The 26184-nt window shown below is 33.1% G+C and overlaps 2 protein-coding genes and 1 non-coding gene across 3 annotated transcripts; 1 reads left to right on the top strand and 2 right to left on the bottom strand.

Moving 5' to 3' along the window:
- Window positions 1-6395: 6395 nt before the first annotated feature.
- Window positions 6396-7895, bottom strand: LOC112003337 (mitogen-activated protein kinase kinase kinase 20). The gene has a single exon (XM_024035524.2). The coding sequence runs from the start codon at window positions 7677-7679 to the stop codon at window positions 6522-6524; it is 1158 nt and encodes a 385-aa protein (XP_023891292.1). The 5' UTR covers window positions 7680-7895; the 3' UTR covers window positions 6396-6521.
- A 1380-nt stretch (window positions 7896-9275) lies between these two features.
- LOC112003359 (uncharacterized) lies at window positions 9276-11617 on the bottom strand. The gene is made up of 2 exons (XR_010625140.1): window positions 10491-11617; window positions 9276-9746 (listed from the first exon to the last, which is right to left on the bottom strand). It is a non-coding gene; the product is annotated as an uncharacterized LOC112003359 (transcript).
- A 3499-nt stretch (window positions 11618-15116) lies between these two features.
- On the top strand, window positions 15117-17657 carry LOC111986627 (pentatricopeptide repeat-containing protein At4g31070, mitochondrial). The gene has a single exon (XM_024018306.2). It carries the CDS (start codon window positions 15191-15193, stop codon window positions 17048-17050), a length of 1860 nt encoding a protein of 619 aa, XP_023874074.2. The 5' UTR covers window positions 15117-15190; the 3' UTR covers window positions 17051-17657.
- Window positions 17658-26184: the final 8527 nt, after the last annotated feature.

The following is a 26184-nucleotide window of genomic DNA, read 5'->3' as shown; positions in this document are numbered from 1 at the left end:
TGCAAACTTTGTAAGCAATTTATAACAAAGATGCAAACTCTGGCTTTGCTATCTTTTTGAAAATTATGCAATGTACCCAAACCAAGTTCTTATCACCGATATTAATCTCCTTGGTTTTCACGTTTGACTGCAAAATCAAGAACAAACTTAATTAGCACAATAACTCACTTGACCCGATACATAGAAGTGGTTTTAATGAGAATGAGCCCACATACATTTATCTTTTTGGAAATTATGCAATGTACCCAAACCAAGTACTTATCACCGATATTAATCTCTTTGGTTTTCACATTTGACTGCAAAATTAAGAAAAAACTTAATTGACATAGTAACTCACTTGACCTGATACATAAAAGTGGTTTTAATGAGAATGAGCCCATATACATTTAGCCACATGATGCAAAATTCAATTTTAGATTCTAGACACATGGTACAAAATTAGAACTCTAATTAGGAATTCTAATTTGGTGTGTACATGTGGCACACAATTAGAGTTCTAATTTGGAATTCAATTTCACACTCTCTCTGCTTCACCTATTATTATATACATAGAAGTGCAGCCCCAAAATTCACTATTTTTCAAGAAACACATTTAAGGGACGTCTAAAATCATTATTTGTTTCTTATAATAGAATTTCAACTCGTGACCTTAGATGACTTACTTAGCTCACAAGTGACACACGACAGAAGAACAAGATCAGAGTGCTGACTAAGCAAGTTGTGACCATTTCACAACCAGCCAGGTCGCCACATGGTCATGAACTACACGATCTGACTACTCTATTTTTTGATCTTTTTCTGTCCATTGTGACTATGCCAATACACACATTCTATGAGTTTTGAGCATGGCAATAGAGAATAATTTGAGTATAACCTAATATCTACACATCATTCTTATCCATCCTTGAAGTCACCCTCGTAATAAAAGAGAGAAATCTTTTAGTTTTGAGCTAAGAAACTCTCCTCCTCTCTTCTCTTTCCCTCTAATCCTTTGAGAGTGATTTTTATTCCCTTCATCTCATACAAACATAGAGATCATTGTGAGATGTGAGTGAAGTTGTGGAAATATAGGAAACTATCTCAAATACAATCTTAATGGTGGTTGTCTGTTGGTATTGCAATTGAGGTGTCTCCAACAAGATAGGTGGAGAAAAGACTCGGAGTAGTTGGTTTTTAGTTGGAACTTGGAGGGCTCAAGTACCTTAGGTGTACGGACATGGAGGGTTCATGATGTCTATTGTACTACAACTATTTACCTAGTGGAGATTTCTGACGATGTGGTCAAGTGAGAGGTTTTTTTGTCCAGGTCTTAGGTTTTCTTCTTCCTAAACACTTCCTTGTATTTAGCCTTGGTTTTCTTTCATTTTCCTTATTTCCATATTGCTAATTACTTGTTCAGTTTACAGTAGCTCCGTGTTTCATCTATGGAAATTGGTTAATCACTTATATTTGGCTAATTTGTAGTTGAAGACTAAAGTGATTAAGCTATAAAAATGAGGTATAATGTTCTAAATATATGCTAGGGTGCTATTAGCATTTTTGCACACAACATGATAAAAACCAGGGAATACAACTTGCGAACTCGATATATAGATGTGAGAAGTAGGATATAGATTGAAGCACATGATCCTATGAAGACATCTACACACTAGTGAAATTATCTGCTACATTTATTGTGAGAGCACCAAAATTGGCAAGAAGAAAAAAAAAATTCAAGTTAATTTTTGTAATTCCTCTATAAAAAGTTTGTGTATAACACATTCATCATATGCTATAATTAGCCAAGGATCTTATAGCTGAATTGGCACCTCTGCATGCACTAAGTGCTTAGAGGTATAGATGGGAAAAGGATTCAAGCTGCATGGCTAGCAACATATTGTAATTAAATCTAAGAAAAACATATGCTATAATTAGCATCCTTTGTGTCTAGAAGCACCAATAGAAACTATTCGTCCTCCACTCTCACCTCGCCCCTAATTTATCCACTTTTGTGATTCATTAATATAACTAACTAAATCATTTAGCAAATCTATATATCACAAAAATTGGTTGGGATCGTGCTCTCACCTCCAGTTGCCTTTATGACCTTCTGTGTTGATGCAAGTAATGGACTTTGCTCCCTTTTTTTATAGGTAAGAACTTTATTCCACAAACAAAACAAAGGTAGTAGCCTTCGTAACATCCCAAAGCCATTGAGAAAAGACAAAACTACACTAAAATTCACCAATGCAAAAACCCAACCCTACACTTCACTAAAACTAGTACTATAGGCAACATACTAGATTGGAAAGCCTTAATTTCACATAATAGGTACAATCCCTAAAAACTTTGTTAGATCTTTTCAGCCTGGTCATAATCTGGACAAAATGAAAATTTAAAACTTTAGGGCAAAAACCACATTTTCGTCTCTACATTTTCACGCGATTCCCACTTTGATCCCTAACTTTTTTTTCCACCGCTTTTAGTCCCTATCCTGAAAAACACATCTCATTTTTGTCCCTACCGTTACATCAAAAACGGAATTTGCACAGCTGGCGAAAGGAATGCACGATTGGCATATGGGGCGCTTACGTGGCCATTAAAATAATAATAAATTTTTTTAATTAACATTTAAATAATGCCACATCAGCATTTTAAATATTAAAAAAAGCCACCTCAGAAAAAATTAAAACAAAATTCTAAACATGTGATTTTTAAAACCAAATCAAATAAAATAATTAAAATAAAATTTTCTTTTCCTTTTATTTTTTTCTTCAGAAGAACATATTTACATGTGGTTTTTGTGTTCTTCCCCAAGAACATGACTGTTCATATTCATGTTCTTAGCAAATTAATTCTTAGTTTCTTTTCATTTATCTGTCTTTCCTGTACTTTCTTTAAAGCCAAACACATCAATAACAGTGAAATGAAATAAAATTTAATTAAGCATTTTCTTGGCAACGTCAATCTCAAGATCTGAACATTTTTCTCTCCTAATTGGTAATCCAAAAAATTCTCATTCCCTTTTCACAAACCCAACAAATTCTCATTCATAAACCCAAAAAACTCCCTTTCATAAACCCAGAAGAGCCCTTCTCAACACACACAGCAAATAGTCCTTTCACAAACCCACAAACCTAGAATATCCCTTCTCAACAAATACAGCAAATGAGTTTTTCAAATTTGTCAAAAATCAAAAATAAATAAAATAAACCCAAGATCAGCTTCAGATCCTCTTCAAATTCAATCCCAAGATAGAGAGAGTGAGATGAGAAAGTGAGGAGGAGAGGAAAACATAGGCCTTCAGATTTCCCAAAAACTGACCCACCACCTTGCCGAACCCACTGCCGATGAACCTTACCGATCCCACCACTTGTGAACCTTGCCGAACCCATTGACTAGGAGGATCTTACCAACTTGATAGCTGTGGTGGCGACGGCGATTAAAGGAGATGAACGGTGGGAGCTTCAGCCAATGGGTACGGAGAGAGAGAGTGAGATCAAGAAACGAAAGTTTGAGGTGTAAGAATCTGAGATGGTTTTGATTAGAGGTGAAGCGATGTTGGAGGTGAGAGGAAGGAAGTTTGAGATTAGAGGTATCTGATGAGAATTTGATGAGAATCTGAGATTAGAGAGAGTTGTAAAATCCATTCATATTTTTAAAAATATTTTATTTTATTTTTAAAATTGACAAATTTAAAAAGAAAATGGTTTGATTTTAAATTCATTATAATTGCTGACATGGACTTTTTAAATGTCAATTAAAATTTTTTATTATTATTTTAATTTAGATGCTAACATGGAAAGCCACTGTGCAAATTTCATATCTAATGTAACGATAAAGACAAAAATGAGACACATTTTCTAAGATAGGGACTAAAAGCGGTGGAAAAAAAAAAGTTAGGGACCAAAATGGAAAAGGGTGAAAATGTAGGGACTAAAATGTAGTTTTCGCCAAACTGTAATTATGACCCTCTAACTGCCAAAGCACAAAAGCTCCAATGTAGGTATGAAACCCTAATCCTAAAACATAAAAAATCCTTAATAGTTTGTTAACGATTTACTATTCTGATTTAATGGTGTTTTAAATAATTAATTTTGGTATTAGATTTCATGATTTATTGATCAACTGAAAGAAAATATGACTAGAACATAAAAACCCCCAAATGAAGCCCTAAACATATCCTTAACTTTAGTGTTTGTCCTATTTCCAATAAAAACAATAAGATATAAGTAAGACTGAACCTCTAATCAAGAAAAAACATACTTGATTACTTATTAGGGAGTGTTTGATTGAATCAAATGTGCGAAGGAACTGAACTTGGTCTGAAAATGATGAACTTTTTGGATTTCCAATGAGGTTGGTCAATTCTAGTGGTGGCAACACTGTGGAGGATGGGAAAAAGGTTGTTTTGAGTGCAATGGAGGATGAATAAGCCTTTTTAGTTCAGAGTCTTATGGAGTATAAGCTATGGAGAGTGATTCAAGTTACTTAGCATATTAAAACAGTTGTTGAATTGTATCCAGTAACATTCTGGACATGTTTATTTGTCATTAGTGTTATTATGTATAGAATTTATATTATTGTATGTTTTCCTCTTTGTTGTTTTCTGGATGTATAACATAAAATTCGGGTTGGAGATATAATTGTTAACCTTATGTATGTTGTATTATTTACTACATGCCTTGTTATAATCACTGTTGTTGGTCATACTCATATAATCGTATGTTGCATGTTCATTGTCAGCATTATTCGCAAGTATTATTCGACTTCAAAGAATATTGAAGTATGTTCTATTATTTGTTACTTCCATAGTTGAATTATGATGTGATGGAAGTGGCATTGTTTATTTCTTCTGAGCTGGTTTTTAAATTTGAATGGACACCAAGGGGTTCTTCCAATTGGTTGAGCAGAAAAAGAAGAGAGCTTCAGAGGAGAAAGAAGCTTCTTTAAAATGGGAGCTGAAGCTAGAAGCTGCTTCCAAGGCAAAGGCTTTGGTTTCTTATTTTGAGATTGCAAGGTTAGTTATGACAGCCAGAGATGGAAATGTTGCAGCTCTTGAGAACACAGTATTGCAATATGTTAGGTGGATATAGTGGATACATTGCAGACTGGACTAAGTACAGGTTTCTCCCTTACCTTTGCATCTGGAAAAATTTGATGGTGCGAGAAGAATTCTTTTAGACAACATTTTAATGTAGTATATTAATTCGTTCCTCACAATAATTTAAAAAAATTAAATAAGGGAATATTGCTTAAATTATTTGAAATTTTGAAGTCTTCTGCATAATTAATGCAGATGAAAAAGCTCCATTCAGCCAATGCCATGATGCATACACAAGATAAACAACAATAGCAATGACAAGCATAATAATAGTGACAATCCTTAAGCTAGCTCTTCTAAGCCTTAATACCATATATATGAATTGTATATGCCATCAATCTATTACTGTTTACAACCTAGATTTAAAGTTTATATCTTTCTATTGGAGACACAAAGGTAGGATTATTGAATCATTCCCAAAGTCAAGTTACAGCTAAAAAAGTCATAGTCCTCAAAGAAGGTAACTTTCATTTTCTTTTCCATTTCTTTTTAGAACACTTCTTCTTGCTTACTTGCAAGAATTTCAACTGAGATTTGGTCTTAATATGGTTTAGATCTTACTATTGTAGTGTGGCCATATAATTTTTTATAAACGACATTATTTTAGCAAAACCTTGGTTGAGATCAATGATCATGGAAGGGAGAAAAACACTTACACTTGTATCTGGACTAATTTAGTCTTTGGAGATGCATGGTATTATGAAGATTGATGAAAATGATCTTTTCAGAAACAATTATTGATTGCAATATTATCATACATTTAAAAGCAGTTGTGTGTAGTAAGTCCAGGTATGTATTTGATGCTTAAACCCATGGCTCTACAACCTACTGTCTCAGTTATCTTTATTTTCTTTTTCTCTGCCCCCTTGTTTTCCTTTTCTCTATCAGATATGTCTCAGTTTCAATATCAAGAAAGCATAGATTAGATTGGAAGAAAGTAGTTACCGAAGCTTTTCCTAGAGGCAACTTGAGACTGATTGCCCCAATTGCCTAGTTTAAAAACAGGACCCTTAAGAATAAGAAAATAGTTCTCTCTAATACTCCCTCTCTCTCTTGTGTTTTTTCCTTTACTTTTCCTAGACTTATTTGGAAGCTCCTAATTTAGCAAACAGTAACTCACAGCAGAGATATCAATTGTTAAATCATCCAAGACAGCACATACAATTTGCAGTTGTTGGAGTTGTTGCTATCCAAAATTAGGTATAATTAGCTAAATATACAAATCCTCTTTACTATCAGGAGTCAAACACCACAAAATAAAAAATAAAAAAATGAAACAGAACATACATAGTCAAGGGAAAAAAAATCCGACTTGGAAAATTGGATGCTGATGTATTGAATTATATATCATGAATAAGTACAATTGAATGCGCTTTCTTCCTATAGCATATAAGAACTATTCTACTCTAAATCTATCAAAATCTGTAACAATATACAATTAAGCTCCAACTGGTACGAATGACGCAGGAAACTTCAAATTAGCCTGTGCTGCTGCCCTAAATTTATAGTCATCATCAAATGCTACCCGCTTCCTTTTCTGACCTACAACAGACGCTTCGTCATCTGAGATCACAACTAATCCTACTCCAAAATCTTCATCATCCTCTGAACACGAACAAGCGATCAAATCATCATCGTCTGAAAATGAAGAACCACTAAGCTGAAAATTAGCCTCAGTCCAGGTAGGAGTAGGAACAACAGCAGGTGGTTCAGCTTCATCCACATCGGCCAGAAAGGGATGATCCATCAACATCTCAGCCGTGAACCTGAACATGGGCTTCCTCACAAGACAAGCCTTCAAAAAATCCCTCGCCTCCCTCGAAATCCCACTCGGAATTTTAGGCAATTGCCGCTCATCACCAATAAGATTCAAAAGTTCCTCTGTATCCAACTCTTCCTCCTTATCCCAAGGAGATTTCCCTGTAAGCATTTCACACACCACACACCCTATAGCCCAAATATCAGATTGCATGTCTTGCACATTCTCAATCACAGTTTCTGGTGCCATATACAATGCCGTTCCCCTCAAGTAATCCAACCTCCCCTTCTTCCTCTGCCCTGACCTCTTGGCCAACCCTAAATCCCCTATCTTTGCCACAAAATTTTCACAAGTACTGCTCACAAGCAACACGTTCTCAGGCTTCAAATCGCAGTGTACATAACCACAATCATGAACATGACTGAGCCCTTTTAACATCGATTTTGTGTACCTTTTAACATCGGACTCAGGCAATCCAGACCCACCGGAATTCTTGATCAAATCGCTTAAGGTTCCTCCAGAAGCGTACTCAAGCAACAAGTTGTAAACCATATTCTCACCGTTTTGCTGGGTAGTGATTTCTTCGCCAAAGCAGTGAATAACAAAAGGGGAGCCCTGAACGTTGGTGTGAACCTCTTTTTCCTTTTGAAGCGAAGCAGAAAGAGAAAATTCAGCGGATTTGACAGCCATGGTTGAAGGGAAACAGTGAAAGCGTGATTTTGGTTTCTTGGAATTGGCGAGAAATACAGACCCAAAAGCTCCTTTGCCCAGCAATGGGCCTCTGACCCAGGTTTCTCCATTGCCATACAAGCTTGCCTCAGACTCTGTTTTCCTCATGTTTCTTGGATGGCAAGAAAGAAAGATTTTGTGTGTTTGTTCTCAGAAAAAACACATTACATTTCAAGAACTAGGGTAAAGAAAAGATGTAGGGTTTTGTGGTTTTTATATGAAAGATTTGATAGGGTCTCAGTTCATAACTGTTGTACCTAAGGCGGCACAACAAAAGTGTTACCTGTTTCGTATCTTTACTATCAAAACTGACGCGTTTTAACGATAATATGTTAATGTTGTTGTTTCCGGTTTTCGAAAACTGAGATATAGAGTTGAAAATTGGGATCTAATTCGTTTTACTATTGGTGCATTGCAAGTTGCAAACCCAAACAAAACATTTCTAGTACCGGTGAGGATTTCTCACAAACAATTTTATTAAAGTATTTCAAAGATCCGTCAAGATTTCAGTTGCTTTTGAAGGTGTGTAAAACCGTTTGTGTGTAATAAACAATAGTCTAACAATAATGAGGTTAGAAGTTTGAACATATCCCTCAAACAAATTATGACAGTTTTTTCAATAAAATTTGTATAATTATATTTCTAGTGTTAGTTCCTTTGTAACATTATTTTGTTTAAAACTCTTCTTTAACTTCTTAAATTACTTTAACTAAACAAATACTACCTAAAATTGGAAATGTTAGTTATCATTATGTTAACTTTAATTCATATTTTAAATAAAATAATATGTGCACTTGAACTTGAAGTTTAGTTTTAGAGAAATGTTATGTCCACAATATTTTCATAATAACAACAAATCATAAGTGATAAGTTATTACTGATTGTTATTGATGGGCAAAAAATAATTTTAATTGTGAGTTTAAATCAAAACTAATAACAACTTACCACATAAAAGTTGTTATAAAAGTGTTGTGCATGTAGCACTTCTCAAATTTTTTTTTTCTTTTATTCTTTTGGGATTTATTAGAGTTGGATGACAAAATTAAGAATTATGTACTATTTAATTTAATTTAAATTTTTTTTTTTTTTTAGTCCAGCTCGTTTTTTATCCAAATTTGGTCTTAGTCATACCCAATTGGATTGAATCCAAACCCATCCGACCCCAACCAATTTTCCATGTTTTCTTTTTGTAAAACCAATTTTCCATTTTTAATTACAAGCCGAACCACAATGTTTATGAATTTAGGCCTCTTTTGCTGCATCATCATATCATACGATAAGTAATTGGAGCTTAGTATAACCATGAACTAACCAATGATGAACAAGAAATATTCTAAGTAAACCATTATTTTTCCATGGAACTTCTGAACTAATCAAGGACAAGAATTTATAGTAGTATGTCAGAAGAGGCACACTGACAACACGTTAAAACTTAATAGTCGAGACTCGAGAGTATAATGCAAGTTTTAAAAGAGGGGCCAATTTAAAAGCGACCCAAAGTTAAAAGATGTAAAGAGTAAAGTGCATTTTAGCCAAAGTTTTAAGTGTTCTGTACCTTGCGTGTGCATGCGGAAACATGCTTAGTATGAAGAATTGTATATTTTGATGACTTATAATCACTTTTTGAAAAGTAGGTAACAGGTTATATTAACGAAGCAATACTAAGGAAAGTAAGCATGAAATACAGTACCAACTCAAAAGTCATATTCATCAAACAAATACATACCCTTCAGGCATTCATCACAAAAACTATTTAGCATTTAAATGCTGCAAAGTAATCCATTCATTGGGGTACTTAGTAAACAATGGTGTCCCAAACAAGTCATGAATGCAAGAGATGTCTCATGCACCAAAAACTAATGATATTCCATACAAATAATAAATACATGTCTACAAAAGAAGATGAAGTGGGTGGAGGAACAAAAACCAAACAAATGAGAAGCCTAGATGTGTCATCTTTCTTCTCTTCCACCTTTTTTTCGGTAGAAATCTAGTAATATACAATTGTTAAAGCAACTCTTTTTTGAAACTGCCTTCTGTGTTCCTTTTTCTTTAACCAAATAAAGCTTCAATGACATTATATAGACAATTCTGGTAATGATGATTCTGCCCTCCAACAAAAAATATTCTGGCAAGAATTCACTGACAACACCAAATCTAGACTGCAATAGAGCCCTGCAGTTATAGTTACAATTAGCACACTTGATGGAACAAAAGAAATTCAAATGCAACATTCGATACCAAATAAGTATGGTTAATTTGAGAAAGATACAACATCCAATTCATGTTTCCAAATTGTGCATTTGGTTGAACACCTATATCATTAGGGCATGACAAAAAATATAATAGATCAGAAACCTACATGAAAATAAACTTGCAAAGAAATAAAAGGTCTCTGTCCATAAATAAGAAGCCTAGGTTTGTCATTTGGGTGGACGATAGCCTAAAAGCCCAGAAATACGCAAGCACTAAACTCAACCCAACACATTAAGGAAGGCTCTGAATTCATCCACCTGGAAAAAGCACTGAAGTAGAAATTATATATCCAAAACTCAGGACCAAATCAAGCTATCACAATAATCAAATGTAAGCATGTAACTACCCCACTCTATTACTGACTCGTACAATGCTCCAAATATAAGGGAGTTGATGTTTCAAACCAATGCTTCAAGACCTAGACCTCTTTTATGTGAAGTGGATGGACACATGTGGTACCTCTCGTAAAAGTCTATGATATATACCATGCATAATCCTCAACATGAAAGCAAGCAAATGGAAACTAAGAGACTGTAATGCAGAACTTCCACTACACATCCCCAGCTACTTAGGGAAACTCATACACGAACATGTTCTAATTTTAAGACCATGAATGCTTGTAATTAAAATTGCAGGTACTGATTGTTCCAATCAGTAAAGTACCTGTACAAGATATGCACCCAGACAGTTGAATTTTAACTGCTTTGGAGTACCACTTGTGGGTCAAGTTGTCCGCTACAATAACTGGAAGGAACGGCAGATAGTTCCTGCCTTCCTTTCCATTCTTCACCTGGTTTCAATGTAATGGGCGTTTCCACACAAGCAGCTTCAACACACAGCATATGCTTGTATTCATCATCCCCAAAATCAGGAATTGCCTTTGCTTTCTTATCCCATGGATTCCAAACCACTGCAGAGGAAAAGGATTATGTTAATGACACTAAAATCAATGCCTTTTACATTTGCTTCCTTCAAGACTAGCTGTAGCTAACTTGATTGTAAGTTAGTGGTTGGATGAATTCATCCATTGTCATTGATAGGACTCCACCCATTTTTCCGTGTAAAAAAGGTGAGGATTACATAGCAAACAAGAAAGCTATCTAATTTGCACACAGAATCTGGTCATGCAGCACTTCCAAAAGGCATTATAACAAATGCGATATTTTTAGCTAGAAGCCTACTATGTTTATCTATTATCCTGTGTGCTTATTAGTGGAAAATCTCCATTTTCACATGGGACTTTCTTTATCTCTTTTTTTAAGGAGAGAGAGAGAGAGAGAGAGAAGGGGTGATGGGGGAGATGGATGAGGCAGCTCAACCAAATAACAGAGATTAAAGCCATTTTCCTCGTTCTAAATCCTTGAGGTTCTATATCATAAGACACAGCCTGAGCTGAATAAAAATACAGCATTACAGATCCAAACTTAGATCTTCTGCTGTTAAATGAAGCAGTAGTAGGTCAACTCTAAGATTTATCAGTTTTTAAAAATTAAAAAAATTTCATCAATAGGTATCCTAACAGTAAGAAAACATGCCTACCAACCACAGCTGGCTCATAATTTCAGAACAGTAGCTTGGAGGTTCTACCAACTCTATTTTTCATGATCTGCCCCACCCCTAACTATATACTCTCTATATTATGTTATCATAGGAAAAATGGCAAACTCAAAGCCTAACAGCCCATTTGGGAGATGGGAAATTGTGGGTAGGGAGTAGAAAGGATCTTAAGGCATATCTATCTTGTTTGGGGTCAAGTAAGAAGGAATGGAATTGCTACAAGGGAATGTCAATTTCATTCCATTCCTCCTCCCCCCCACCCACCATTTTTTTTTTTTTTTTTTTTTGGAGAAATGTTGCATCTTGTACATTATTGGTTTTATGTAATGGATGTCTTACAACACATAGGGCCTACAAGCGTGTAATTCCCATTAACCAAGAAATATATCGATTCATGGCATGAAACCGATGTATAAAATAATTCTTCTTCGCCATAAATTAGCTAGGGTTCAAAACTCACAAAGCCAAATAGACATTTTTTAGGGTTTGAAAGTGTTTGTAATTCTAAAAAGCCACAAAAATAAAATGCTGCTTATTTACGGTTTAATCATTCTAAATTAGGCACAATCCCAAGATTTAATTGTGGTTTCCACTTTCCATCTATCATGATAAATCCCCAAAAAAAAAAAAATGTGGAGTCAGCCAAGACAAGAACATTTTTGCATGCATGCAAGTTGATTAATTATCTAATCTATTATTACAGGAGTAACGTGTGTGGAAATTGATGTGGTAATGAGCAAGATCACCGTGTTGGGCTACATTGACCGCAAAGTAGTTGTAAAAGCCGTGAGGAGGACTGGAAGAAGAGCAGAGCTGTGGCCATCATCATCGTGTCGCCAAGAGGAGCCTAGACTGGCTGGACGTTTTGGGTGCATTAATATCCCTAGATGGGCTTTTTGAAATTTAAAAATTATTGTAATGCTTCTATTGTCTTGAATTGGAAGTAACCAAAAACATGAATCTATGTGGAGTATAATGTCAAGAATAATTTCTGCAAAATCTAATTTTCCTGCTAAAATATGACCATTTTATTTTTAAATAATTCAATAATTACAAAAAAAAAAAAATTGATTTGAACCCTAAATGTCTCTGTTGGAAACACCATGAAATACTATAAGGCTCTTACCCAAATTAATATCACGTGCCATTCTCTAAATGCTTGTAAAAGTTGAAAAACTAGTAAACTACTTGTTTTGTTGATAGGATTTGAGTCTATGACTTTATTTCATAATTATTTTTCTTTATCATTGAGTCAAGATATGTTGTAAAATAGCAGAAGCTCAAATTATAAAGATTGATTGTGAAATTATTTTAGGCTTGTGAAAGATCTTCAAACTAACAATAGAAACGAAGAAAATTAATCCAAGAGAAAATAGACACAAAACACCAAGAATTTACGTGGTTTGGCAATAGCCTACATCCACGGGTGATGATGAACAAATTTCACTATATCAAATTTGGGATAATACAAATTGGTGTAGAGGCACTCTCACAAACCCAAATCTCAAATACACCCAAATAGCTCTCTCTCACAAATACAAACTAAAAAACCAAAGGTTCATAAATACCAAATACCAATTGCACACAAACCAAAGAGAGAGCCACAAATCAAATCCAAAAATTGCAGCACACCAAGAGAAAGCAAATCACCAAACTACGAAATCAAAACCAAGCGGTAACAAACCTCTCTCATTATTCCAAATTGCAACTCACAAATATCAAAGAACCAAACAAAAGAGAGCCTCTTTTTCTCACACCCACTCTCTCGATTTGCCACAACAGCACTCTACTTATATAGGAGACTTAAGTCGGCTAGCATATCCAAAATCAAGAAGAACTAGACTTTTTTTCCACACACAAAAGGAGAATCACTCCTATTTCAAAAAGAATTTCAAATCAAGTTGTAGACAAGACTTCTAATAGAGCTTGATAACTTCCAACAACAGTAATCCAAAAGAAATAAAAATTTTTCCTTATCCAAATCTAACTAGGAGTTGAACTCCTAATTAAAGCCATATTCTACAAGATATCAATTCGTTTGGGTGTATCATTGATTTGAAATCAAGACTCTTAAGAGATTTTATTAGTTAAACTATTTAGAACTTGTGAAACTACTAGCAGTGTTATGGTATATATATATTTGTAATATTTTATGTCAAGGAATTTTTTTTTTTACTAGATAAGGATGAGAAATACATAAGATTTAAGAAGACCAAAATGACTAAAAAGAAATATGAAACATAAGAGACAAACTTATTTTTTAAATGTCACATGTCTTATTTCTAAATAAAAATTAGAAGATTCATTGAGAGAAATAGCTTATCCAATAATAATTTGTTATATTTAATTATTTATATGGAGTGCTCCTACCAATTGCTTGAAAGGAGAACTCTATATCGAACAATAAACCATAAGTAAGTATTATATACGCCATCTCATAATTTAGTAATATCGGTCTAGTGTAACTTTTAATTTTGATAATTCGATAATTGAGTGAGGGTAGATTTGAATCCTATTAGAATATATACCAAGAGATGTCAATTGAGTTACAAGACTTTTGGTCAGATTTTCGAAGTTTACAATCATCTTATTTACACTTTAAAATAAAATAAAAGCACCAAATACCAAAAACGGAAAAAGTGTGTGCTATATTCATGAACTACATTACACATTAAGATTTTTATTTTAGGTGAAATTTCATAATGAAAAAAAAAATCCAAAGTTTTCTACCATGTTTCAAATGAAGTCTCATGTTTTAAATTTTGTCAATTAAAATCCAAACTTATCAAATCATTTCAATATGAGGCCTTTGTTTATCTTCGTCATTCATTTTTATTATTTTGGACAATAACATAGCAAATAAGAATTCATTTATTAAAACTCTACATTTAACTTAGAGTTTCTCATTAATCAATTTGACTATCAATGAAGTGAAAGGGTAGACAGACAAAGATTTTTTCAGAGTGATAAATTGATTACCAAAAAATTAAAACTTTCTGGTTAGGTGAAATATAATGTTTTCCCGCTACTTTTTCCATCTTCTCTACTCCATTCCTATACAAAATAAGCATAAATAACAGAGATGAATAAAAGCTTTAAATTGAAACCATTTCATAAATTTGGAGAAATTACATTTCATTACCCTAAACTATAGACCAGATTACACTTTGTATTATAAATTATTCAAATGACATCTGTAATACTTTGCACCGTTAAATTGGACAGAAATTAATAGCACATGACTTGCACTTGATTTTTGCGTAAATGACACACTGATTAAATACAAAAACACCCTTTTACAATAAGTATAAATTTACACTGAACCATAAGTTTATAACTTTAATTTACAAATTTTAAAATTTGCTACCTAATACTCCCTCCGTCTCAATTTTTTTGTCCTGTTTGAAAAGTCAAACTTTTTAAGGAAACATCATTTATTGTCTTGTCTACCTTTTAAAAATGTATAAGTTTCCAAAACTACCCTTAAAAAAATTTATTAAAAAATTGAATTAGTAAATTAATAAGGTTATAATAGGAACATTAGTAAATTAATGACTTTTATTTTTAGAAATAGGACAATATTTTGGGACATCTCAAAATAGAATAGAGGACAAAAAAAATGGGACGGAGGGAGTATGAAATAGGTATATTCTCTTGGTTTTCTTTTTCTTTTCTTTTTTTAATGAAATTTCCCCTTTATTTTAAAATGAACAGATAGGTTGCAAAGTTTTTCAGTTGTGCTCTTTGGGACCTGCCTACTTTCAATACCCATGATATCAACATAGCCAAGATTTGGATCATCAATTATGCATCCTTTGATCAGACGATTCTCTTCAACTGTAGACCCCACACTATCAATTCCAGCCATTCACTGTAAAATTAGAGACTACGTTTCCGAAGGACTTTATAACGAAACACTTGAACTATACAAAGAAGAGCTTCATCCATTGGGTCTCTATGAAACCACCTCCATTTTTATTCCTTCAATCATCAAGGCATGCTCTCATGCTCAGTCCTACCATTTTGGCCTCCAGCTTCACTGCATGGCCCTCAAGACAGGCTCTGATTCAGAGGCAATTATATCCAATTCTCTCGTCTCTATGTATGCTAAATTTTCCATTACCGAAGCTGCACGTCAAGTGTTTGATACAATGCCTCATAGAGACACCATCTCATGGAATTCCATGATAAATTGCTATTTACAAAATGGGTATTGCGGGGACGCTTTAGAAATGTTTAAGGAGATGTATATGTGTGGTTTTGAACCAAAGCCCGAGTTAATTGCCGCCATAGTGTCAGCTTGTGCAAAGAAAGGGGAGTTTAGACTAGGGAGACAAATTCATGGGCTTGTTATTGTTGATGGAATGATCAAGGAGTCGGTGTTTTTGTCAACGGCTTTGGTTGATTTTTACTTGAGATGTCATGACTCATTAGTAGCTTTACGTGTGTTTGAAGGAATGGAAAATAAAAACGAAGTTTCATGGACTGCTATGATTTCTGGCTGCACGGCTAATCAAAACTACGATATGGCAATCAATTGCTTTCAAGCAATGCAGGTTTCCGGGGTTAAACCCAATCGAGTAACGTTACTTACGGTGTTACCAGCTTTTGCAGAGTTGGGCTATATTGAGCATGGCAAAGAGATTCATGGCTATGCTTTTCGTCATGGATTTGATGCAGATCATCATTTTTCAGCAGCTCTCATACATATGTATTGCAAATTCCAGGAAACTTTGCATTCTGCTGAGATCATTTTTGAGAAGTCAATTATTAAAGATGTTGTGATGTGGAGTTTGATTATTGGGAGCTATGCTCAAAGTAGGAATAGCAGCAAAGCAATGAATCTTTTTAGCCAAATGCAGATGCAGGGAATAGAGCCTAACTCTGTAACTCTATTGGCCATACTTTCTATCTGCACCAGTTTATCTTCACTAAAGCATGGATGTGGAGTCCATGGCTATATCCTGAAATCTGGCTTGAACTTTGACATTTTCATTGAGAATGCACTTATAAATATGTATGCAAAGTGTGGCTGTCTCATGGCTTCCCATCAAATTTTTAAAGAAATGCCAACCAGAGATTGCACTTCATGGAGCACATTAATCAGTGGCTATGGTCTTCATGGTTGTGGTGAAGAAGCTTTGCAACTCTTCCATGAGATGCAAGACAAAGGGATGAAGCCAGATTCAATGACTTTCCTTGCTCTATTATCCACTTGCAACCATACTGGCCTTGTCGAAGAGGGACGAAAGATCTTTGATTGTGTAATGAAAGATGATAAAATTCCCTTAACTGTAGAACATTATGCATGCTTTATCGACCTCCTTGGAAGGTCAGGGAAGCTTGACGATGCTTGTGAGGTTGTAAGAGCAATGCCCATGAAACCTAGTACAAAAATTTGGAGCTCCTTGGTATCTGCTTGTAAGGTTCATGGAAGATTGGAAATTGCTGAAAAGTTAGCACTTTGGCTTATCGAATCAGAACCTGATAACGCTGCCAATTATACCATGTTGAGTATGGTTTATGCTGAAGCTGGTAATTGGCCTGGGGTGGAAGAGGTGAGGAGACTCACAAGGGTACAAGGCTTGAAGAAATGTTATGCATTCAGCCGAATTGAGCTGGAGCATAAGAGCTTCTCAAGTAGTAGAAACAATCAGCAACTGTAATTTATCAAGCATTTGGGTTGAAGAATGAAGGCCAAGCATATCCACCCACAATCAAATTTTTCCATTGAAATTTGTGTAAAATGCATTTTTGGTTTCACCAAATTTTGCACTGAGGTGCAATACAGTTTCGTTAAGGCAGAAAAAGATTATATAATGTCCCCAAAAAAAGAAATGGATGAAGTACTTGTTCCGTGATACCAGCCATGGCCTCAATGACAAGAGCAACAACATTAGAAAGATATATGGCTCAAAATGCTCGATTCACTGATAAAGCTTCCGCCGTACTACCTGTTTAACCTATAGCTGCCCTTCTTCTAATTCTAGCAGTGTCAATAAGCCAGAACTTCTGCAAACAAGTAATGGTTGTCTAAAGTATTTGAGAAAATTTGTAATTGTAACAAATGCATTTTTTATTCATTTACAATAGCATAGTAGTAAAAAATGATATGTCAATTAAGGAGGTGAAGATAGAGTGACTTTGGATAGGATAGAATGATGAAAAGAATAGATTTGTCGACCCGAATGTTTTGGAACTAAGGCTTGGTTTGTTGTTGTAACGATTCTAGACAATTGATGGCAATGCATGATATTCTATACATATTATGAATTTTATATGGATTATTTGGCTCGCATAATTATGAACTATGTATAGATATTTATAAGTTTTGGGAATTAACGGAAATGCAATTGAAGTAGTGATCAATGACTGTTAAGAGAGAGAGAGAGAGAGAGATGACGTTGTTGTTTGGTTGGCACTTAACGGCCAAATCAATTACAAATATGGACAAAAGGATTTTTTGAAAAAAAAAAATCAAACAAACAAACCAAACTTGGTGGACTAAAATGAAAATCCCAAACTTAATGGACCAAAATGAAAACAACCCTACACTTTAAGGGTGAAAAGTGTAATTTAGTCATATTAAAAGTGTGAAGAGGAAATAATAAGACATCACACAAATTGACAATTATTCCCCTCATTTGTTTGATCTAATGAAATAAATATAAATTGACATCATAAGAGGAAAAATGATATATTTTTTTAAAATATACATATAAGTGAAACTCGCTTATCTCTAGATTCTCCTATTTCGGAAGAACACAAAATGAGGGGTTCGGAAGATTATCTTATCTCCTCAAACATTTTCCCCCTTCCTTTAAAAAAAAATCCAAACAAAGTGAATTAAACTACCTCCATCTACTTCCCCTTAGTTCAAATACATCAAGATGGAAAAAGGGGAAGTTTGTACTAATTAACTAATTGGTATGAACAATCCTAATTAATGAATGTTGGTATTTTGATAAATAGAATGTGATTGGTTTTGTTTGGGGATGTAAGATAATTTTGTCATTGAGTTACCAAGAAGGTATGTTCAAATTATTATCTTGTTTTGGATGGCAAAGTATGATTTTTAATTGTTAATTGTTAAACCAATAGGGAAAATTTTCTTATACATTTGTTAATGTGTACTTTGTACACACAATGTCGATAATTTCAGACATTTAAATGTGAAATGGGCGATGTGCATAAAGGATGTATAATAAGGAGTATGTTAGAATCAATGTCCAACCTAATATATGACTTATGTTATATCAATTATTTATTAATGTGATATAAAACCATGTTGAATTGGATTTGCTCATGTCGGATTGTGCAAAAACTAGGTAAAAAATGCTAAATAATCTCTTTTTAATATTAATGATTTAAATTGGTGTTATTTTGAAGTTATTTGGGAATGCAGCACTTAAAATCACGAGTTTTAAAGCTTGATTACCTTAGAAACAAAAAATGCTATATTTCCAAATGTTTTCCAATTAAATAATTACTAATAATAGGCAAAAAATATACTTTAAACTCTATGAGTTTGATCAATTGTCATATTAATCTACAAAGTTTAAAAATTGGTTTTTTTTTTTTTTTTATTCTTTTTTTTTTTTTGAGAAAATTTCATATCTTGTCTGATTCCCTTTCTTTATCCATTCTTTAACCAATGACGACCCACGCTAGCCAAATATATATGCTGTCTTGCTACTTTTTTTTATTTTTTATTTTTTAAGTCTGTTTCTAGATGAACATAATAAATCCAATTTATGTTTACATATTAATATACAGCTTTTGAAAGTTTCGCATTTTAATTTGATCCTTGAATTTTTTTTATTTAAACAATTAACCCCTTGAAAATTACATTTTTGACATTTCAAACACTATGATAGTATTTTATTTTTTTATTAAAGAATTAATGAATTCAAAAATATATATGATGTGCAAGACTGAAAGGTGTTAATTAAACCATTTTATTGCTTCTCAAATTATGATATGATGACAGAAATTATATGCATATCACGTGATTAATTCCATTATGATTTAAAAGAAAAATATCGATAGAAATTAAGTTTAATTTGTTAATTTTTCATATTTTTATTCATCTCAAATTATAAAAAGTTTTTGTAATTCTGTCTCCAAGATTCTTAATCTTTTCTCTTTGATGTTAGCATAATAACATGTACTATGTGATGGTAATGATTCCTTAAAATTAAATTATTGGTAATGTGTTGGATTACTAGTGCCTAATAAGATGGTAATAATTTCAGAGATGTTGAGACTAATCCCAATTGTATTCCTAAAATATTTAATGCTTATGAAAATGATACATGTGTATTTTTATTTTTTTAGGAAAAGATACATGTGTATTATACTTTTAGGCATTAAAATATTAATTTTCTTTTATATCATATGATGTGAAAGAATATAATGTATAGAACACTAGTTCTTAATTTGAACTTTTTTTGAATTGGAAGCATCGGGAGTTTATTAGTGTCTTTTAATACTGGCAAGGAGTGTCATAACTTATAACATTGGTTGCTTCTTTTCTTGGTATTGCATAGGCCTCACTTCCGGTCAATATGATTTTATCAAGTGGTAACTCTATATTTTAGGGAAGGAAATCACACTAACTCTGAGATCAATATGTCATATGGGGTTAAAGCTTAGGGGCACTATTGTGCTGTTAAAACCTGTGGGTACCTAGGATGTACGGATCTTCGGGCCAAGGGCTTTTTACCTTGTAGCCTTTTACACCGCATCCTCGGCATGTCCTTCAACGTCCTAGGACGTCTTCGGACGGCTTTGCAACGTCCTAAGTATACATGGCAACGTCCTAGGCATGCTTGGCAACGTGCTCGGACGGTGCCCTAAGAGTCTCACATTGAAGGAAAACTCCCCCCACTTGCTGCCTTATAAGCTGTGAAGTGAAGAGAGTAGTGTACCATCGGTTTAGTTATTCGAATAACTATAAACCGATGGTACACTACTCCCGTCGCTTCACAACTTATAAGGCAGCAAGTAGGGGGGTTTTCCTTCGATGTGGGACTCCTAGGACATCGTCCGAGGATGTTGCCAAGCATGCCTAGGACGTTGCCATGCATGCCTAGGACGTTGTGAAGCAGTTCGAGGACGTTCTAGGACGTTGAAGGACATGCCGAGGATGCGGTGTAAAAGGCTACAAGGTAAAAAGCCCTTGGCCCGAAGATCCGTACATCCTAGGTACCCACAAAACCTTTAATGAAAAAATAATAATTGGATTCAAGTTACACTTGGTATAACTCTAAACAATGTTATACCACTCAATATTTTTTAATTGAATGTAAATTTTGACAAATTCACCATTAGATTACATTATTTTTATATATTCTCTATTCTTGTAAAATTTCATGGTGATCAAAGATCAATAACTATGACATCAATCAATTGTTTAAATTCAAGTTTTTGTAATTTAAAATAATGTATAAAAAATGAGTTTATAAATTGAATGATAAATAATATTCAATTGGCATATAAGTTAAAAACATATAAAACATGTAATCCAATGATGAGATTTTCAAAATATGAATTTAATAACAAGTTATTTAGTAGTGTAGTATTACTTCAAATTATATTAGGTGTAACTTTAACCCAACTTATAAAAAATAATTATATAAAAAAAGAAAAAAGAAAAGCCGACGTTAAAACTTTTTTTATTTTTTATAACAGAGATTTAAACTCTTGAATATCTCCATTAGAAACACCAAGAGATGTCAACCAATTAAGTTACAAGATTCTTAGCAAAACTTAAATGCTCTATTGTCGGCAATACTTGCCAATATAAATTTTATTGAAGTGTTAACGAGCACCATAAGGTACTCGTTAAGAAACAACTTTATGCAAATAAAGTCAACTTTTTGTCATATTTTTTACCAATTTTATAGGGTATAAAGTCAATAAAGTCAACTTTTTTGTGTTCCATTTATCACTTCATTACTATTTTTAGTCATTTCATTAATTTATACCAATTTTGTATTAGATGGACCCCACAATATATAAATCATCCTTAATGAACATTTCATGGTGCCCGTTAACATATCTCTTAATTTTATATATGATTGTATTTCAACTTATGATGTTCACTTTATAATAATTATTCTTTATCATTAGGCCAATATATCAATTAGTTGTTAATGTAAGACAAATTCAAAGTCTAAATCTCTTATTCAATAATAAAAGATTTTTTCAACTGAACTAATTGAAACCAACAATACTTGCCAATATTGAATACTCTAGTCTAAGATATGCATGAAAATCTATTTTGCTAAAGAATTTCCCCTTTAGTAAAAATTTCTCTCCTCAAAATGTTTTTTTTTTTTTTTTAATTTTTATAAATGAAAGGTGGGGCGTGGATTAGGAGTGCCCATCATTTAGTTCAGGGCCAGAAAAAACCTAAGTGAGGCATAAATGTGGCAGGTCAAGTGAAGTGGGGCGGGTTAATGAGGTTTTTTAAAACCATTAATGTTGTAGATTTTTTATTTTTTAATTTTTTAATTGTGAACTTTTGCATTTCTTTGAAGCGAAAAAGATAATAAATGAAAGCGACCCGTGCAAGCTTGGATGATGCGGACTTGAATGCCGCGTTGTACCAGATCAGCACATCTATTAATTGCCTTTTTATTTTTTTATTGCGGTTATTAATTGCCTATTAAATTCAAACAGATGTTAACACTTTTTGATACACAATCTTATGGTAAAAGAGCATTCAATTTTTAAATTTTCTAACAAAATCTTTGTCAACACCTCTCTCTACCATTTACTTTCACCCCCTACTTATTATAATCCTTCCAATTTTTCAACATTCCTTTTCTCATTCATATAAATAGAGCTTTTTTTTTTTTTTAAGTAACAAAAATAACTATCTTTAGGAAAAAAAAATTAATTTAGTCCCTTGACTTTTACATCCATTATCAAATTAGTTCTCAAGATTTAATTTTTGTCAATTTAATCCCTCAATTTGTAAGAATGAGTCAATCTAATTCTTCCGACCAAATTTATTAGCATTTAACAATTAGTGTTGTTTGAATAATATTTTTTTTATTAAAAAATTTAATTGAAAACATTCATCAAATACACATTTAAATTTAATAGATCTTATGGTCTGATCAGTATATTTTAAAGTAAAAAAAGAATTGTTTTAAGTGGCTTTATATACTAACAAATTTGGATAGAAAGATCAGATTGACCCTACTGACAAAGTGATGAACGGAATTGACAAAATTAAATTTAAAAGTACTAATTTGAAATTTGAAGTAAGAAATCAAGGGACAAAATTGAATTTTAGCATAATCTTTACTAAACTAATATTAATATAGCTTATTTTAGTCTAGGGTGTGTTTGGTAAAGGGATTTTAAACCACACTTTTTTAAAATACAATTTAATCAGTGTCATTTTTTTTTTCTAGGTACAACTTTTTCAAATAATCTCATTCTCATCAAAGGTCTTGCAATTCAATGTGGTAATGACATTGCCTGCTATTTTCAAAAGAGGGGTCAAGGGTTCATGTCTCCCTCCCCAATGAAAATGTATAAAAATAAATAAAAACCTCAATTCAAACGGTTGAAAAATAATTTGTACCATGAGGCCCTTATGCTGCTATGCATATGTATCCCATCCCATATGCACCACGTTTTGGATTAGTTCATTAATTTTTTTTTTTTGTGGGGATAAATAATTAGATAGATTAATTAAATAAAAGGTAAGTTGGAGACAAAATTTACTGCGTTATCAAAAGGAACAAAATTCTTCTGCATTAATTTTTTTGCACCAACACAACTATATGACTCAAGATAGAAAGAACTTTAAACTTCTTGTTAAACTAATCTTTGAACTCTAGTTAAACTAAGCTCATGAGTCACTTATCATATGATATGATAATAGTTTGCACCAATACAAATAACTCACGTATTATTATCGCAGGATCATAAGAATTTTCGTATCACTTCACATGATATTTGGTCAAAATTGAGCTATTCGAATAGTGATGTTTCAACAAATGTGTTGTACTTACAATGATGAGCCTCATTAAGACCTCAGTTCGCAAGTTACAGTGCTGCTTTATCTACTACAAATTTCATGAAAATTTTGTCTAGTGGTTGTGTACTTCGTCTCCAAATTCAAGGGAAGTGGTGATGTGTGATATACCTTGTATGATGAATCAGAAGTCATGTTAGTTTGTGACCAAAATGTAGAAAAATTTGTATTTTTATGATATTTTCCTTTGAGGTATTGGGACTATTCTTAAATCTAAGCCTTCAGAAATTTTTAATTATTGAGTATTCTAAGTTGGTTTTACCAATTTTAGGTTTAGAAATGCTTGGAGCATATCAGAAGCCTTGGCACTAACTAGATATTTGTAGTTAGGACTTAGAGCCCGTTTGGATAGGCTGTATGAAATTCTAAACGCGCGTTTTTATTAAAATTGTCAATACGCGTGTGTTTGGTATAACGATTTTACTAGAAATTGCGTTATTTAAAACGTCAAATATTACGTTTTGAAACTGAGGTACAGGAGAGCTTTTTGAAAAACTTCATTGAAAACGCAAATCACTCTATACATTTTAAAGTTTGAATACCTAAAACACCCTCAAGTTTTTGCTAAATGACAAAAACACTAGCTAGCAAATAACCTCATTGGTCACCTTCAAGCTTGCTCTCTGTCCAGTGGCGGAGCCACCTTCAAGCTTGCCCTCACAAAAAAAACTTCAAGTTTAATGTAATTTTAGCAACTTACCCAATCTGCACCACCATATAGTTGTAGACAGCACTAGCTTTTGCTGGCAGATGCATCTGGGTAGGCACTTGCTAAATAAGCAGTCTTCACACTTTTCTTAGCTCATCTCCTTTAAATCTCCAGCATCCTAACTCTTCTACCTTTTTTCTTCCAATTCTTCTTTCTTTATTTCTTCAGTTCTTCCGTCATTTTTATGAAGCACAGAGAGTGACTTTTTTATTTTACCAAGCAACATTTATCAATTACCCATCCTACCTCCACCACGTGTATGGCTGAAACTAGAAGTCTTAAAATTTAGAGTCCCTAGGTGGTTAGGTAATGGTATGGGTCATAAACTCTTTTATGACTTTTCTTTTTTATCTTTATTTGTTAAATGAGCGTAACAAACTATTATTATATCTAATAAAAATATACAACAATACATCATGTAATTGGTTGTATTTAATTTAATTTATATATATATATATATATTGAAATTTGGATGATAATTTAGTAGACAAACTAAATAGTAGACAAATCAAACGCTAAGCCCTTTTTGGTAATTTGTACCGAAACAACAATTTTAGACTAATATTGTTCACAAAGTTTGCCAAACGTTTTATTGTAATTTTCAAAATTATGTTTTCAAAACGCTTATTTTAAAAACGCTATTTTTAAAAATGGACTTTTTTAAACCGCTTATCCAAACGGACCCTTAGTAATGCTTGAGCTGGAAAATGGTTAATGCTTGTTTGTTGCTTTGGCAGTAATTAGCTATTTGTTGTGATCTTTCTGTAGCTTTTTCTGTGTTTATGTGCCCTTAGCTCATAGTTTTGTTTGTAGCAAGAATTATTTAATCAAATATTTTTGTGATAGCCATGATTCCTTAAGAAGATGAACGAGCTTCCAATGATTCTTGTCATTGCTTTAACAAAATAAACCCAAATCTCTAGTTAAAATGTGGAATTTTCTTATTAAATATGACTGTTGACTTTTTCTTATCAAAGTATGGATATTAACTAATTTGACTACTTGTTTGGTAAAATGGAATGATGAACAATTCCAAAATTGAGATTATAATTCCTAAGAGTTGAACACCAGGGTAACTCAATTCTAGATTCAAACGATCTTTCCTCTCAAAAGATAAAAAGATTCAAACGATGCAGTACATCTATGCCACTGCTCAATATTTCACATAGCATTATTATTATAATTATTCTCATTTTTCCTTTTTTAGTCTTCAAACTTTTGCGGATTGCAGTTCTTGTAAGTTGCAACCCAATGCAAGAAAATGTAAGCTTTAACAGCATTAATGTTCTCTGATGCGGTTTTTTGGTCACTATCTAATAGAATTGGCATAGCTCTACTGCTTCAGCTTCAGTCCTATGAGACTGAATTGGAGCCCTTTTTTAGTTGTATTCCTGATTTTTTTTTTTTTTTTTTAATTCTTCACAGGTGAATTCTAGACAGCAGGTTTCAAGAATTGCTTAGCAGCATCTGCACAAAAGCTGGTGGAAAATCAAGATTTTTGCCTTTTAAAAAAAATTATTGTTTGTAATGGAGTGTTTCAACCATATAGACTGAAGCATGATTAAGAGGGCCTTATAGCCTAAAGTGTGCACTGAATTCTCTCACCAGATTCTCTTTGGATGATTTTTTTTTTTTTTTAAATGCATTGTTGTTTATTATTAGGATATCCATACTAACATCTTTAGATCTTGGTTCATTCATCATTTAAGTTTTTGGATTTGAAGGAGTTATGGTTCCTTTCACCATATGTAAAGTCTCAATTCTTTGCGTCTGGACAAGACAACACCTCTACCTTCCCTCAGAATGGGAAGTTGGGGAGATTATGTGAACTTCCAACCAATGTACCTGGACAAAATAGTTTCTACTTGTTAAGATTTCCTTTAGTCTTTCCCCTAGTTTCTTCAGTCTCTACATTTTATTTGGACAAAATTTATTCTTATAATAATGAAATTCATGAGTTTTATAACATTTTAAAATGAACGGAAATTAACAGTCCTGCTATGGAATGGCAATTAATAGTCATATAATTTACG

Source organism: Quercus suber, unplaced genomic scaffold (assembly GCF_002906115.3).
Source record: "Quercus suber isolate HL8 unplaced genomic scaffold, Cork oak 2.0 scaffold_21, whole genome shotgun sequence".
NCBI lineage: Eukaryota > Viridiplantae > Streptophyta > Magnoliopsida > Fagales > Fagaceae > Quercus > Quercus suber.
This window is presented reverse-complemented; position numbering and strand designations above follow the sequence as displayed.